Raw genomic sequence first — 17226 nt, 5'->3', positions numbered from 1 at the left:
GAGAAGAAAGAAGATAAAAAAGATGGAAAGAATAGAAGAAGAGAAAGAAGGAATGAATGAACTAACTTCCGATTTTCCGTCTGTCAGGTACATAAAATAAATTATTCGAAACATTCACTCTAGGGTGATATCCAACTGTTCTACTTTCTGTTAAGCAATATTTTCTCAATCTTGAGGCCCAAATGTCTGAAATCAATTCATTTTCTTTTCACACAAAAAGTCCAAAAGGGGTTCTCTAACTATTATTATTAATAAATGTCGGCAGTTGTTTTTCTCTAGCCAAACGTATCAACTTTGCCTCCAATAACTTCAACAGCCATTCCTCCATATTAAACAATAATAAATATTTCTACCTTTACCCATATAAGAGCCTCTCCGGTATGATTCGAGATATTATTCCATAGCTCTTTCCCTGCTATGTATCCATTAATTCGCGCCCAGTTCTGTAACTTCCGTTCCCATTTCCTGTTGTGTTTGACGTGATTTTCCATCCTTATCTAAAAAAACACCCCATCCCTTCCATTTACACTTCTTCCATTCTTTTCCCAAGAAAGCGCCAGGGATTTGATAGCTTTTCCCTCTGAGTTCACCCCAAGTTGTACACAGAGCCCATTCTCTCTCGGCTCTGTTGATGTCAGATCAAGGTGTCACTCCATCTCTCCATCCATGACTAACTTGTGATGAACACATCCCCACTTCTTCCTCCTGCTCCTTCACAGGGATGTACCAGCCCCAACTCTGAGAGCAGGAAAGGGCAAATAAGGAAGATTTGTAATGCTCATCCTTATCTCAGGATATTGATGAAACAAGTTCTACTGTTGTCCGCCCCAGTATTTCTAGTACCTGTAGAGGCATCTCTGGTAGGTATGGATCATGTTAAAACTATATCTTTCTAACTGTTCAATAAGAGTAAGCGTTTCCCCCACACACACACTCCAAATGCTGTCTCTGCTGCTCTGGAAATGTCCCTGGAGAATGTCCATTTGCACGTGGCAGAAAATGTCCCCACAGTTGTTTCTACACTTCTGCAAAACATGCCCAGAGGAATATTTTTTTACTTTGGGAAGGAGATGGAGCAAAGAGGAGTAGGAGTTTTTTTTTTAAGGTTTCTTACCGTAATATAAAAGGTAGTGACCACCTTTAGTGACGAGGCAAAGATGGAACTCATGATTTTAACCGAGGGCTCATCCAGACTATCATAGGTTGGCAAGACCTGGCTGCAGAAAAGCAAAGAAATGTTAAAACGTGTCAGGGAATTCTCCCTTGCCGGTAGAGTGTGATTGTTGACACCTTCCCCACATGGAATTCAGGCACTTGCCTCTCTACTGCAGTTTACGCCAAGCGGTTTCTGAACACTCACAAGTTTAAGTGGTGCCCGAATATTCCTGCTCCCTCCCTCCCTGCCTGCCATTGCCACATGTGCAATGTAAATATTTCACATATTTTAAAAATAAAAACGTCGCAACGTGAACGACCGCTTGTTTGCCTCAGACACACTGCAGATTATTGTTCTTGGAGCATCCCGAGCTGATAATTAAAGCAATGTGGTGTTTACAGAATAACGAGCAGGAAGACAGCTAGAGCATCATACTGTCAAAGAGAAAAGTTAAACAGCCAAGACTAAACACTGCGCCTGTCGTATTTCAGCACTGACGCTTGAGCTCAACTCACAGAAAAGCGGAAGGGCCAATTACATGGGGCTTGGGTGCTTATGCACATGGAAAAGCTTTTTCCTAACATCAGGTGTACGGCTCATTGCAGCAGCCAGAGGATGCATGGGCCTGACTTGACCGCATGCTCTTGAACACACAGGGACACCTTGAGAGGGTAAGTAGATAGGAAGGTAATTTAGGGTAGAAGCACTTATAAAAACTACCACGCAGGAAAGTAGGGTGGTGGTGGGGAAATCCCTAGCTCTGCTTAGCAGCTGATTTATTTATTTTTTAGCTCCCCATCATTCAGAGGACTGAACAGTTCAGTGGTATTTAAGTATTTACGAAAACGGCAGTGTCATGCTATCTATCTAAGGTACCTTTATTATCACCACTGTTATATACAATGCAAATGTTTCTTCTTTTTTTAATTAAAAGCAATTTTATTGAAATATCATTAAAAAGTATAATCAAGTAATCATACAAACAATATTACAATATTACATTTGAAACTAAAGAATTGCAAAAAATGAAAAGGTAAGTTACCCCACACCGTCAGTTAAGTAAAGTAAATTACGACACAGAGCACACATCCAATTACATAGAATAGAAATAAAAATAAAAGTTACAAATTTAAAAAAAACTTCCTAAAGTTCTGCTTCGTGTTCCTTATAAAGACTTCTGTCAATGCTGTTTTTTTTTATAAATCGAACATATACCAAAATGTCTATATTTATATTTATATTTCTCTGTAACTGTCTATATTTACCTTATCCCTGTGATTGAATCATTCCAAACAGATCACCAATTTTGTTTCAACTCCTTCTTTTTTCAAATATTCCTCCCCATATTTCCATTCTCCTGTCACTTTGTGATTTGAAATGTTTCTAATTGCTGCTGTCATTCTTGCCAATACAACCAACCCTGCACGTATGCTTGTATGTGGGGATTAACACAGCAAAGGTGTGGGGGGAACAACGACTCCAAAGATTAGGTGTGTTAGTTGTGTGTGTGAAAATCCAACCTTAGGGAAGTTCTTGTGGTCTCCAACAGGAAGCCACTTGTAAGCAGTGTCTTCTGCCTTGCCATTCCCAACAAACTTAGATCCAAAGAACATGTGATGTTAACAGCAACCACAGGCCCTGCTGATTCAATTCAGGACCATGGCACTGAAGGGGTGCGAGGTGGGAGTTTGAACCTTTCCAATTAATTCCAAGTAGTTTCCAATTAAAACTGTGCCTCCCAATGCTCTTTGCTTTGTTTCTGTAAATACAACAGAAACAATGTAAAGATTTGAACTCACTGGCAGGGTTTGAGTAAACACTTACAATTAACAAAAAATAAGTATAAAAACTATAAAGATGAGAATAGAAGGATAAGAGACAATAACAATTAATATAGAGATACCATATGAAGACATCTGAAAGCAAGCAGGGGGTGTTAATATGGGGGGAAGGGACCAGAAGAGGAAGTTGAGGGAAGTCGGGGGGGGGGGATTTTGATGATTGGACATGTTGTAATAAGATAAAAATGTAAAATCCAATAATTTTTTTTATTAAAAACAAAACAAAACTGTGCCTCCCAATGCTCTTTGCTCATTGCCACAAATGGTGGCACTATGGGGAGTGGAGGGTGGATTTTAGTTGGTGAAAAACAGCAGAGACCAAAAGGTTTATATTATAACCACTCGTCACCAGCGACATGACCCCTATTCAAATACCTGTCCTCCATGAATGTTATTAATTAAAAACAAACAAACACAAACACCCAAGAGGCCTTGTTCATGGATCTCCCTTGTCACATCTAGTTTGGATCCGAGGCTCAACAAGAAGCAGGGAAGCATTCTATGAAGTACAAGCAATGTAGCAATGGGCAAAAATGGAACGTCTGTATCCAGACGCAGTATACCTTACGATCACTCAGTACTAGAGAACAATTACTCAGTACTGCAGAACAAACAGCACCACCTCTACCTGCTTATGAACTCTCCAGAGGCTACTGTCTGGTCGACAAGATGCTGAACTAGAAGGACTTTTGGTCTCATCTAGAGCTGAAAATCTTATATATTTTAAGAGAGTAATTCTGGAGTCAGAAGGATCAAAAGTCATTTACTGCCTCTGCTTTATGAACAACCCCCAAGACATTTTGGCTTTCCAGATATAGCTGTAAAAAAGTCCTCTAAACCAGCAAGGCACGTCACACACCAAGCCACTCTGACTCTCGGGACTCCAGCACACACGACAAAGCAGCACACCCTAAATGGTGTGCGGAGTTTATTTCTGAGCTAAAATGTCCACCCTGAGGGCCAGGCCAGGATTGAGGCATTCAGGGCGCAGAGGCCTTTGTCTGACAAACACTTTGTATGCTACAGGCTTAGGTTTCTTCACATCACTTGCAATCACATAAACGCCACTCCTCGGGGTAGACGGAAGGAAGATATTTAGACCAAATGCCCTTTACATTTATCTCTCTATTCCCAAGATGAACACAAGGAGAGAAAGAACACAAACAAGAAGCTTCGGAACCTGATACAGAGAAACAGCAGCTCCTTCTTGATGAAGAGAGAGCTATTTCTTTTGTTAACAGATTTTCATCTCTGCCATACCAAAAAGGGGGGGGGGGGAATCCCTTGCGTGTAGAAAACAGAAAGGGTGCATTTGCAGCATTATTTTCAGATTCGTTATGGACAGCAAGCAACACAGCTCAGAGAAAAGGGCCCAATCCTGCAAAATAAAGAGGCCTCAGGGGCAAAGCAGCTGGAGTATTTGATCACAGTTAGGTATCTGAGTCTCATTTCATCTTACAGAGGATGGATGGCCATCCACCAGTCTACCCGGCTGGAAATGGGGACGTGCCCTGCATACTGGAAAAGGGAAAAGGAAGCCTAGTGTGGTCGATGTCAAGATGGGCGTTCAGAGTCTTTCAAAAGCAAAGGTTTAAAAATACACAGCACCCATTATGCTACATAGGAATGTTTGAGGAATCTGACATTTGCAAATTCCAGTGTGAATTGACTAACACCCCCTGGACTTCAGCAGATCAGAACTCATACACCAGATTTCACATTTCCTGAATGTTCTGACATAGTTCTTGGCTGAACCAATGTATCAAAATGCATATTTTTGAGAGATCATCGCTTTAAACCACATACTGAAACACATACAGTCGTACCTTGGGTCCTGAATGCCTTGCGAGTCGAACGTTTTGGCTCCCAAACGCCGTAAACCCGGAAGTGAGTGTTCCAGTTTGCAAACATTTTTTGGAACCCGAACGTCCAACACAGGTTCCGATTGGCCGTAGGAGCTTCCTGCAGCCAATCAGAAGCCATGCCTTGGTTTCCGAACGTTTTGGAAGTTGAACGGACTTCCTGAACAGATTCCATTCAACTTCCGAGGTACCACTGTATTTAAATGCATGTTTTTGTGCAGTTTTTTTTTCTTTGGGCTTACTGGTTAATGAGCAAACAGGAGAACGGACTTATGGGTGAACACTGGTAAAAGTGAGAGTAGAAATAAGGCTGATTCGCCTTTCCTTACAGTGCTGGCTTCCATTGTCCCAGGAACGATAGTGGTGTTAGACTCACCCCCCCCCAAAAAAAAATAGTGCCGGCCACCCGGGTTGGGACGTTCACTCAAGGATCCACCATGCTTCTGTGTGAAATCCCTGCCTCAAAGGTTACACCACCATTGATCACATTACAAACAAGCTGTTGTGATGGGGAGACTAGCCTAAGGTCAACACAGGAAGGCTGTAGCAGAGCTAATATTACATTTCTATGCTTCCTGGCTCCCTGCCCCATGCACAATCTGTTAGACCATATGGCACGCTCGCGGGGGGCAAAGACGTTTCTCTTTGAATTTGGCAATGACAAGCCTCAATGCCAGAAAGAGCCAACACTACAAGGAATGTAGGCTTGTGCAAGCCATAGCAACTGGCATTCCGATGCATGTTACTTTTTCGCCTCTAGAGGGAAGGAACTCAGGTCTTATGCTTGTCACTTAAAAAAAAAAGGAGGAGGGGGGGGAGTGTGAATTGAGAGGTCAGTGACTGCAAGCCTGTCTACTCTGGGATTCATCCGCATGTGACATCATACAGGCCAAGAAGTGTGTGTTATTCTTGCCCTTGGGAAAAATTATAGGTTTAAGCTTTCGGTTTGGCTTGCCACACTGGTGGAGTAGCAATCTATATTTAGATAGATATGTGAATATACTAGTCCAGAACGTATAATTTTCCTGTGTTTCCAACTCCCAACAAATGAAGGTTGGTTACTGAATGGTCGCCACAAGAAAAAAAAAAAGAGGACAATTTTGGATTTTAGAAAAGCCTGCTGTGGTAACTAGGTACAGCTACAAAAGAATGAATCAACCCTTCTGTCACCAATTATAGCAGAGACACTTAAAACTGAGTGAGGCATGTTCTAGCTGAGAGACATAATAAGCAGGGGGGAAAGGTGAAGAGCCCAGCCGTGCCAAACTAATGCTAACTGCCCATCCCAGGTCCCCAGCTGAACACACACCTATGTTTTCAGCTGGGTCACTTTTCAGAGAAGCCACAAATCAGAGAGTGGCGAGGACAACGCTATCAGAATGTAAATGGGACTCATCTGTGGATGAAAGCTTCCATCTGTCACAACAACAACAACAAACCCGCACAAACTAAGGATATGCATGTGCTACACCAAAAAACCCCACAAGTTTTCCATCCAGGATAAATTGTGCCAATGCGCAGCATTTGCTTCCATGATTAACTTTTATTGACAGATTTGGGGCTTTTGAGATACGCAGTGGAAAGAAAAGAGGGGTGGAAAGACAGAGGGAGGGAGGCATGAGAGGAGAGAAGGAGTTTGCAGTCAGGAAGAAACAGAATACGGGGCCCAGGGAAGGCCACAGGAGGGGGTTGCATTACGTAACAGAGATCCCATTTGGACTATTGAAGTTTCTGAGCCTTCAGATGTCAGTGACTCAAAGTCTCCACCCTCTTCTCTCAAAGCGAGAGGTTTAAAACATGTTGCTGCTGTTGTTTTAATAAAAGCAGAGAGACTCAAGCCAAACTCTGGATTAGCCTTTGTTTTATGTATTGCACAAACAGAATGCGCAGAGCCCTGCCCATAGCCCAAGAGGGCAACAGGAACCCTATAATCAGCAATGTCAACTTGACCCAAGATCTGTTTCCGTTTACTTAAATATTCTTAGCTGAAATTGTTGTGATGCCTAATGAAGACACTCGCGTAAATCATTTTAGGCGGGCTTTGGTGGCCCTACTGCGGTTTAATTATGTCTGCTTAAGTTCTCGTTACCTATCTAGAACAGGAGACAGTACCATCCTTAGTAAAGAGACCTGACAGCCAATGGAAAATTACACTGGGGATGTATTTGCCTCCTACGAACAAGAAGCTTCTTAAGCACAATGACTCCAGAGTGAAATATAACCCCTTCTCCCAGCTAGGTAACAAAAGGGTCACAACCCAGTCAGATGCTGTACCTCAGTGGGCTGTAAAATATTTTGATTAAAATGAAGACGAGGGGACCAGATGGTATCTATCCCGTACAGGCCACCCTGACCCTTTGCCCTTAAGCAAAACTCGTTCCACCCTGCAATCTCTAAGCAGCTGAAGTTGCTGGTACTTACGACTGACAGGCGAAAGACATGCCAAAGATAGGAATGCAGCGAAAAATGCCCTCCCAGCGTGCGTAACTGACCCGCTGCAGCCACTGCCCGCCAAAGAGGCCGTGCTTGAAAGCGGAGAGCACGATCTGCAGCCAAGGAAAAGAAAAGAGAGGTTACAATCTAGACAACAGAGACGCCAAACCCAAACCAACGTCTGGCAAGCCAGATTGCAACAACCAGACGAGCGCCGTGAAGACGATTAAGGGGGCAGGCATCCTGTTTGGTTGCGAGGGTGAGCCTGCTCCCTGGGGGAGGCCTTGGGCTGTTTCGCGTCTCCTTAGGCCTTGCCCTCCCCCACCCCCACAAGGTGAGTGGCCAAACTACAGCTCTCATAAAGTTCCACACATTAACAGTGTGCCGCACACAGAAAGGGTTGAAAAAATAAACCTATGCTGCCAATACTCGTAAGCAGCACATAGATGGCACACGGAAATCTACCAAAACATTCCACGTTCTAAATCTTATATTAGTAATCCAAGAATTGGGAGAACAATGTGCAAAATCTAATACAGAAGCCACAAACAGGAAACTCGTTCACATTTGTACAAAAGGAAAATTTGCACATTGTTCTCTCAACTCTTGGATTACTAATATAAGATTTAGAACGTGGAATGTTTTGGTAGATTTCCGTGCGCCGTCTATGTGCTGCTTACTGTATACCGGCACACAGGAAGGGTGGCAAGAGAAGTGAGGCTTACTCTCCACCGATTCTGCCGTCAAACAGATGCTTTGTACGCTACTCAAACTTTTCACTGGCATCCCATCCCTTTCCCAGATTCAGGACAAACTCCTGGCCTCACCTTTAAAGTTCTCCGGGGCCTTGTCCCATGGTATCTTTTGGATCCCCTTTCCTGCCCTACCCTTCTTGTAATCTTCAGCTCGTCCAGCTCTATCATCCTCAGCCTCCAAAACATCTCCTGCTCTCTAACACGACTCATCTATTCTCCTTAGCTGTCCCTCTCTGTGTGTGGAACTCCTTCTCGAGACATGTGCCATCTCTCTTCCTTCCTTTGGAATCATTCTTTTCTATGAGAGCTTTTGTTTAACCCCTTTAGTCCTCATTTCCGGTTCCAAATTTAGGTATGTTCAATCTGTATTTGTCACATTCACCCCTTGTTACTCTGGCCTCTCCTTTCCCTGCTCTGGTTGTCTTCCTTCTCCGTTTCAGAAGGTAAGCTCCCTGAAGGCAGAGACCTCTCTCTCCATATGTGCGTATATAGAGATAAATACACACTCATGCACACACACTTACAAAACTTTGTAAAGCGCCATGTGAAGTAGCATTGGTGTATGCTAGGGGTCAGCAAACTTTTTCATCAGGGGGCCAGTCCACTGTCCCTCAGACCTTGTGGGGGACTGGAAAGAATTCCTATGCCCCACAAATAACCCAGAGATGCATTCTAAATAAAAGGACACATTCTACTCATGTAAAAATACGCTGATTCCCGGACCGGGCTGGATTTAGAAGGCGATTGGGCCAGATCCAGCCCCTGGGCCTTAGTTTGCCTACCCATGGTGTATGCATTATGTTTATTGCAACAGTTCGTGAATATTTTTTCATCTTTACATGAACATCACCAGTTTTGTTACATGGCACCAAGTATCCCAGGGATGGGGGACCAGTGGCCTTGCGGATGGAGTTGGGACTCCAGCTCCCATCAGCCCCAGCCGGTTGGGAATGATGGAAGCTTGAGTCTAGCAACATCTAGAGGGCCACAAGCTCCCCACCTCGTCACTGAACTAGCCGCTTTCATTTGGCATCTTAAAGAGTTCGCGCAACTTTATATGCTATTTCTAGAATGTGGCCTAAGAAGACACGTTTTTATCTCCCAAATAGAAGCATGGTGGCTGGAAAGATTGGGGGGGGGGTGTTTGAGAAAAACCTAGGACCACCATCACTGTATATTCTGGCGTATAAGACTACTTTTTAATCCAGGAAAATCTTTTCAAAAGTCGGGGGTCGTCTTATACGCCGGGTGGAGAATCTGCGGTTGAGTATATCTCAAACTCTATTTTAACTGGAAAACTCTATATTTTAACTGGGGGTTGTCTTATATGCCCAGTCGTCTTATACGCTGGAAAATACGGTAGATGTGAGGTGGGTAAAGAGGCCAAGGCAGAATGCCTGTTTCAGGAGAATTTGACAACTGGCTCAGGGGATGAGGGCCTGCCAAACCCTCAACAAGCGAACCCTGATAGTGTACACTCTGTGAGAGAAAGCGAGGAAATTAATCAAGGGATTCTTCTGCAATCTGTGTGGCCTAAGAACCCATAGTGCACTGTGGTATATAAAATGCGCTGAATCGCTAGAAGCTGGGGACATGGCATGATCTCCCTGGAAAAATGTGTAGCATTAAGTAGTATATAGAAGACACATTCCCAAGTCTGTGGCCACATAGGACAGCAAGCGGCTTCTCTGTTACTGGTAGTGGTCGCCCTCTACCCAGCAGTGCCAGTAACATTAAATACAGAAAGCCTTTCAAATCGAAACCCCGAGCCTATGAGCTCCTGCCAACAGGCAGACCTGGCATCCATTTGAATGTCCTCCGAGAGCCCACCCACGAGGAAAGCTTGGGACACCGTGGAACTTAAAATTTGTATTGCGGTTTCCCTAAGATGAATTAACCACCAGCCACGGAGGAAAACAAAAGACTCCCAGTCATTAATACTGACCACAAACATAAACACCGTGTAAAAGATCAGAGCCATGGCACTGAAGGACTGTATGGAAGCCATCATGTTCCTCTGGAGGCTCAGCGGGAGCACGATGCAAAGGGAGATGATGAAGAGCAGGACAATCCGGAACCAGCCGCTCACCTGGAAGACGAGGAAGAGTTGCAATGAGAACATCCAAAGGATCTCTGGGGGAATGGGGCAGGTGCCCAGCAGATTATATATAAACCGTGCATACATAAATGCAACGCATACACACACACGATATAAGACACCGAAGACTTAATGCCTTCCCCACCCACAATACACCAAGATTAAGATTCACTCCGAAAGCAAAGGAAAGGAAAGGCCGGCTTGCTAGGAAAAGCGGCTTCCCACAGGGCGTTCTGTGATTAACTTACATAGTCACTTGGTGCCACTGTTGCTCTACGAAGCTCTTACCGAGCCCCGTTTTAAAAGCGAAAGCTTGTTGGCTGTTTTAAATGGTAATCCGAACACAACCTATTTGAATATCTTTTATGTACTTCCAGCAAATAAAATGAAAACTAACCTTGCTGCAGAAAGGGGAAGGGGGAGGGGGGGGGGAAATGAAGGAAGAGATGGAAGTCTTGGAAATTCTGACCCAGAAAATTAACCAGCAGCTTTTTGGTATTTATTGTAGCGGGAGGTTTGGAAATGCCTAGAAATATTTAATACCTAATTTGGCTTTGCTTATGACGCATCTTTTAAACTTCTCGGCTCCTTAATCAGAGCTTAACTACATCAGGCCGGAGCAGATAAAAACCGTGCCAAAACACTACTGAATGTCCATTTAGCTTTCCTGGCCTGCCCCTGCCCCTATGGATTGTTCTCTGGTCCCTATTTCCCCAAGGGGAATTCAACTGTTCCTCTGTCGAAAAGGCAAACAGCAGATATGCTATCAGTGCTTGCACTTTCTTGACCTGGTTTGCCAGGGAATTCACAATCCAGTTGTGTATTCCTTTTGGGAGCTTTGAGATTAACAAACAAACCGGGTACAGTGGTACCTCTGGTTAAGAACTTAATTGGTTCTGGAGGTCCGTTCTTAACCTGAAACTGTTCTTAACCTGAAGCACCGCTTTAGCTAATGGGGCCTCCCGTTGCCGCTGCGCCGCCAGACCACGATTTCTGTCCTCATCCTGAAGTAAAGTTCTTAACCCGAGGTACTATTTCTGGGTTAGCGGAGTCTGTAACCTGAAACGTCTGTAACCTGAAGCGTCTGTAACCCGAGGTACCACTGTATATCCTAAGGCTTACACTATAGCCCCAAAGTATTGTTCAGTTCTCCAAAGTGCTGGATCCCCCAGGTCTGCCACAGACTTCCCCTACAGTCCTTTAGCATTGCTATCTCCTGTTTTTTTGTCAACAGCATGAGCGTAACAGGTCCAGCTCTGCCTAGTCTTGCTTCACATCACCACCAAGTCAAAACACTTCATAAACAAGATGAGAAAATCTAAACACTACAACAGCGGGGATGGGTGGGTGCAAAGTGCACTCTACTGGGGTCCATTAACTAATGCAATACAGTGGACCCTCCGGATATGAATTAAATTCGTTCCGGGGGTTCGTACTTAACATGAAAAGTCTGTAACTGGAGGCGCCGCTTCTGCGCATGCACGCAGAGTGAAAGTTACGTATCCAGAACGGTACGTAACTCGAGGGTCCACTGTAAATGTTTTTGGATTTGAACTTAAGTGTAGCTGCTATATAAACAGAAAGAGATAGTCTTACCACTAAACTAAAGGAAACACGCAGGAAACAGAACACTTGCAGAATATCCATTTGGGGCTGACCCTTGGACTTATATGTGGGAGTTAAGTTTGCCTTGGATCAGACTGTTGTGGGACAAAGTGCTCTGTGGCTTCAGTGCTTGCTACAAACTTCGAAAATGACAGGCTGGAGAGATGCTTGGATGCATCACAACAATACTGTTCGGGCAGGACGCATTCAAAAGCAAAAACTTACGCAGAACAACAGGAAATGGGAAATGTTCTGAAATGCTTGTGATAAGGTCAATACGAAGCAAGCTTACCTGGAGCCCAAACAACCGGGCAAAGAAGTTGGATCCCAAGTCTCCAATAACAACGTAGAAAGCGATGCAGGTTCCTAGCATCAGTCCAATCATACTGCAGAAGCACAAAAATGGGCAGGTCACTCCAAAGCAGAGTGTTCCCTTGGAATGCAGCCCTTATTACATGCCAGGTATGTGCTAACGGCTGCATTCGAGATGCGATCAGCACTCAAAACACTGTGAACAGTAACATCATCCACTACTGATGCCCTGGAACACCTTTGCTGTGAATTTCCCACCACCTCACTAAAAGGACAGCTTCAGGAGAAGCATTGATTCTGTATATCAGGTGCCTGAGCTTCATGCTCCTTAGCGTAGGCAGTGAGCAAACACAAAATGGCAGAAATATGGTTGACACCAACTTCTAATCCAAACGAAGACGTCCACATCTGCTATCACCAGGGGCACAGACTAACAAAGGCAGTCTAGGAGGGAACCAGGCCTGTAAAGTGAAACAAGCAGCCACTGAGACACGATGGGACTCCAGCTGGGACAAATTTATTAGTGAGCCATAATGGTGCCATGTTTCCTGCTAGAAGTCTACGTAGTAAAAAACAGACCCACCTGCACATATAGCATGATCCTAATGGTGAGTATTGCTCTAAAGAACCCAACAAAGACCACCTATAGTCACAGAGGACCTTGCGTATATAGAGCACATTGCCGAAGCTGCTTCCCTAACTTTTCATAAGCTCCAAATTAAACGCTTCCTAAATCCAGTCTCACGTGGCACATTTTGATTAGTAGCGCAGGTGAAGCCCGAACACTCCCATCTCACACTTTGTGCATAATGGCAAACTTTGCTCCAGCAGAAGAGAATGGAGAATTTGCAGGTCGACATTTTAAAAAGCATGCACGCTTTTCTTTTGTGCAACTGCTTTCATGTCACGCAACTGTTTTATGAAATACATGTCAGGCTACGGGAAGGGCCATAGTGGAGGTGCGGGGCATCGGCTTTATGAGACACTAATAAAGGAGACACCCTAGCAGCGATACAACTCGAAGAGGTTAAAGCCTCCAAGTGCATGCATGTTAATTTAACTGCCTTTCCAGAGCCAGGAATGGAACCTCTACTTTGGGAATGTGCTTTAAAAGGAGCTATTATTCACTTACACACTTTCAGAGGGTGTGAGCGAGTGCATCATCACACACAGTTGGGGGTGGGAGGAACCAAGCAAGAAGCCCCACTCTCCACAGAGTGGGCTGGGCTTCACCCCCCCCTTCCTGAGGAGGTTGGATGTTTTAATTAAGTGATCATCCTGGGAACCTGTACCCCGTTCCCTTTCTCAGCGGCACGGACCACTTCCCCTCCCATTTCCGATCGTATAACATCCCCACAGCAATTACAGCGATTGCTCGCATAGAAAAGTAATGGCAACGAAGCGCTGAGAATATTTTTAGTCACCTCTCAAAGCAGTTTAGCAGCTGGGAATAAGGAAGGCAGCCAGGATCACATGACTGTCCAGCTCGCCACGGATTCCCACTTTGAGAAACTCCATCATAAAAAGCAGCTCAGTGATGCCACTAGCGCTCAAATTACAGCCTGATCTATCTGCAGAGCCCCTCTTTTTACTGTGTTAGGGACACACGTCCACAGCTGCAGGAGAAGACAAGTCAGAAGGCTTCCCTAGGTTTCTCTTCCACAGTTTAAACTCTGGGGCAAAGGATGTAGTGAGCAACATCTATCCTTATAGGAGAAAAGTTTTGGTTAGATGAAGCAAAGACCTCTGAACAATGACAGCAGCATCGTGCCATTATTATTATTGTTAGCTAATTTGCTAATATGATCTAGTGACATCCTGGGCTCTACCGAGGGGGATACAATCACAGACAGGATAAAAAGCCATGCCTACTGAATTATGCACAAGTCTCTGCACAGACCAAAGCCGGAGCGTTGAGCAGCTCTCCCCTGTGTGAAAAGCCAAGTCATCATATGCGATTCGTAATGGGGTGGGCAGCCCAACCCTCCTAACAAAGCAAATGGACCCCATCACCTCCAGCTTGAAAATGCTGGGGGAATGCAATACCAAGCCATTTACTCCAGCCACCTTAACTAATAAAACCTGCGGGAGTTGGAAGCAAAATTATAACGGATACTTCTAATTCTGTAGGGTCTCGCCCACAATAATGCGAGGAAACAGCTGTATACATACCATGTTGTTGTTGAAATGGCCAATTGCATATTCAGATGGGTTTAAATTACTTTTACCCAACAGGAGCATTGGAATGTTTTGTTCAAAGCTTAAAATGTGCACAACACCCACCCCAATTTTCTGCCTAAATAATTATGGCAGTCATTCAGATCTTAAGCAATAAGTACCTATGGCTGGAGAGTCGAGAACGCTGGGGCTGGGAAGATGTTTGAGAGGAGAAATCTGTGCTTACAAATGTCCATCCCAGGTGCAGCGGTGGGGCATTTGTGGCCTTCCAGCTGTTGGGCTCCCGATTCCCACCAGCCTCAGCCAGCTTGGCCAATTTTCAGGGATGATGGGAACTGGAAGTTCAGCAACATCTGGAGGGGAAAGGGATTCTTCACCCCTGCCCTTACAGGTTGGACCAATATGAGCAAACACTGTCAAGTTCCCTAAGACAAAACAAAACAAAATAAAAATTTCCTTCCAGTAGCACCTTAGAGACCAACTAAGTTAGTTCTTGGTATGAGCTTTCGTGTGCATGCACACTTCTTCAGATACACGAAAGCTCATACCAAGAACTAACTTAGTTGGTCTCTAAGGTGCTACTGGAAGGAATTTTTTATTTTATTTTGTTTTGACTTTGGCAGACCAACACGGCTACCTACCTGTAACAAGTTCCCTAAGAGAGAGACTGGAATTAGCCAGAAGAAGCAGAAAAAACCACAAGGCCCAAAACAATAAATGGAACACCAGGTTTGAAGGGATCAGAACTGATAATTTAAACTATATAGAGATAATTTCAAAGAGTGGAATTTTGAAGAGGAGAGTGGGATAAAAAAGAAAAGGAAAAGAAAAGAAAAGAAAAGTTACCTGGTTTCCACAAGCATTTTCCCAAGTTTTCCATAGGCATGGAAGGCTAGAAAGAAAAGGGGGAGGAAAACACACACATCATCATCACAATTATTCAAACATATGTTCAAAACGTGGCATGTAAAAAAAAAAAAGGAACAACACCCACCAGAGGCTGTTCAAGAGGCAGGGCTTTGCTAGTTTTGTATTTCAGAGTTAGTTTTCTTCTACCCCACCGCCACTCTGGGACCGCCCCCCCACCCCACGCCTTGGCATACCATTCACAAATCAGAAGCCACATAAAAACAAATTTGGGGGAAAGATTCAAAGCAGGTTCTTCCTTCCCTCCCCCCCCCCAACCCACGCACACAAAAAAACTCAACAGCACTAAATAGGAGTTACACATGGCAACTATTAGAAGAAGAAAGTCAGGGCGGAAAAAGAAAATATGTGAGCATGAGAGACAGTGTGGCAAAAAAGTTACTGCAGTGCAAAATTTCAATCAAGTCCCCATTTTTATTCCTTCCTTCTCCATTATGACTGAACCACTTTGTGCCGCTGACGGGAGGATTGAGATGGTGCCCAGAATGTGCAGCCACCCTGAGAATATCCATGATTCACAACCCACACCAAAGGGATTTGACCAAGAGATTTCTTTTTCATTTCATACACTGGTCACCGCTCGCAGCACAAAGCAATCGGCACCCTTGAAATCACTGTTCCTCTGGAAAGCTCAGCTTGTATTTTCAAAAGGCGTTTTACTATGGGGATAAGAGGGAAATTGCCACCTCCGGTTCTGAGGGAGAGAACCTTTTTTTAACCAGGGCCTCTTACTAATGCCACACATTCATGTGAAATGTTTACAGAAGGCAACAGGGCTTTCAGCCCCTCTGCTTGCACAATGTGGTGAAATCTGCACATACAAAAACAGCAAAAAAAGAAAGGAAAAGATCAGCCGCCCGAGCGCAAGGATGTAATAAAATAAGGGATAAGGACAACAGAAAGGGCGTATCCTTCTCCAATGGAAGGCCCAAAGATAATGCCGCCTTAGAAATAGAGGTGTCAATTGATTGATTGATTTTTAAAGCAGATTTTCAATTAAAATGGATCAATTAAACAACAGACCTGGGATCCATCTGTTGAGTCAAGCAACTGAGGAATGAAGCTACCCCTTCAGGCTCAAGATACCACAGAGGTGGGGAGGGGGGGGGAAGGAGGGGGAAAACACTTCCCTCAAATTTCTTTCAAAAGCTCCCTTTGAAGCAAGCCCAACCTAGCTACAAGAGACAGGTTGCTTGGCTGGCTTCAACTACCTGGATCTAAGAGCAGGAAGTTTGGTTACCAAGGTGTTCTCCTTTTTACTTTGGGCTGCTGTTAACTGCTCTAATTTTGCAGCCCACATCCTCTGGCCAGGTCTGAGGAAAGTGCTTGCGATTTGTTCTTTTCTTTTCTGCCTATAGAATAATAGAGTTGGAAGGGACCCCAAGGATAATTTAGTCCAGTCCCCTGCAATGCAGGAATCTTTTGTCCAATGTGGGGCTCGAACCCACGACCCTAGGATTAAGAGTCTCACGCTCTACTGACTAAGCTACCCTTAAGAATCCCGGTAAGAAATTGTGCCCAACTACCGCCAAAGACGCGGGTGACGCTGTGGGTTAAACCACAGTCTAGGGCTTGCTGATCAGAAGGTCGGTGGTTCGAATCCCCGCGACGGGGTGAGCTCCCGTTGCTCAGTCCCTGCTCCTGCCAACCTAGCAGTTCGAAAGCACGTCAAAGTGCAAGTAGATAAATAGGTACCGCTCCGGCGGGAAGTTAACCGGCGTTTCCGTGCACTGCTCTGGCTTGCCAGAATCGGCTTTGTAATGCTGGCCACATGACCCGGAAGCTGTACGCCGGCTCCCTCGGCCAGTAATGTGAGATGAGCGCCGCAACCCCAGAGCTGGATACGACTGGACCTAATGGTCAGGGGTCCCTTTACTGCCAAAGAACTGGCAGAGGCAGTCCACAAGAGGAACTCTTGCTTGATGCCTGGTGCTGATGAGCGTTAGAGAACAGGCCTTGAAACAATTGCAAAACATGGACTGAGGAGTACTGGATCCAGATGCCAGCTCAGCCATTCACTCAGTAGAGGGTTTTGAAAAAGTCACGCTCACTCAGAGTT

General features: G+C 44.7%; 1 protein-coding gene across 4 annotated transcripts in view; it reads right to left on the bottom strand.

Moving 5' to 3' along the window:
- The window catches only part of SLC38A10 (solute carrier family 38 member 10), a 76109-nt gene that overhangs the window by 43278 nt on the left and 15605 nt on the right, over positions 1-17226 (bottom strand). For all 4 annotated transcript variants that reach the window (XM_033138978.1, XM_033138980.1, XM_033138982.1 and 1 more), the window contains 5 exons: positions 15087-15132; positions 12043-12136; positions 9993-10136; positions 7281-7405; positions 1115-1217 (listed from right to left, as the gene is read on the bottom strand). In XM_033138978.1, coding sequence (XP_032994869.1) covers positions 1115-1217; positions 7281-7405; positions 9993-10136; positions 12043-12136; positions 15087-15132 — 512 coding nt within the window. The remainder of the gene's footprint in view (positions 1-1114; positions 1218-7280; positions 7406-9992; positions 10137-12042; positions 12137-15086; positions 15133-17226) is intronic.

Source organism: Lacerta agilis, chromosome 2 (genome assembly GCF_009819535.1).
Source record: "Lacerta agilis isolate rLacAgi1 chromosome 2, rLacAgi1.pri, whole genome shotgun sequence".
NCBI lineage: Eukaryota > Metazoa > Chordata > Lepidosauria > Squamata > Lacertidae > Lacerta > Lacerta agilis.
The sequence above is the reverse complement of the archived record's forward strand: the minus strand, read 5'-3'. Positions and strand labels throughout refer to the sequence as shown.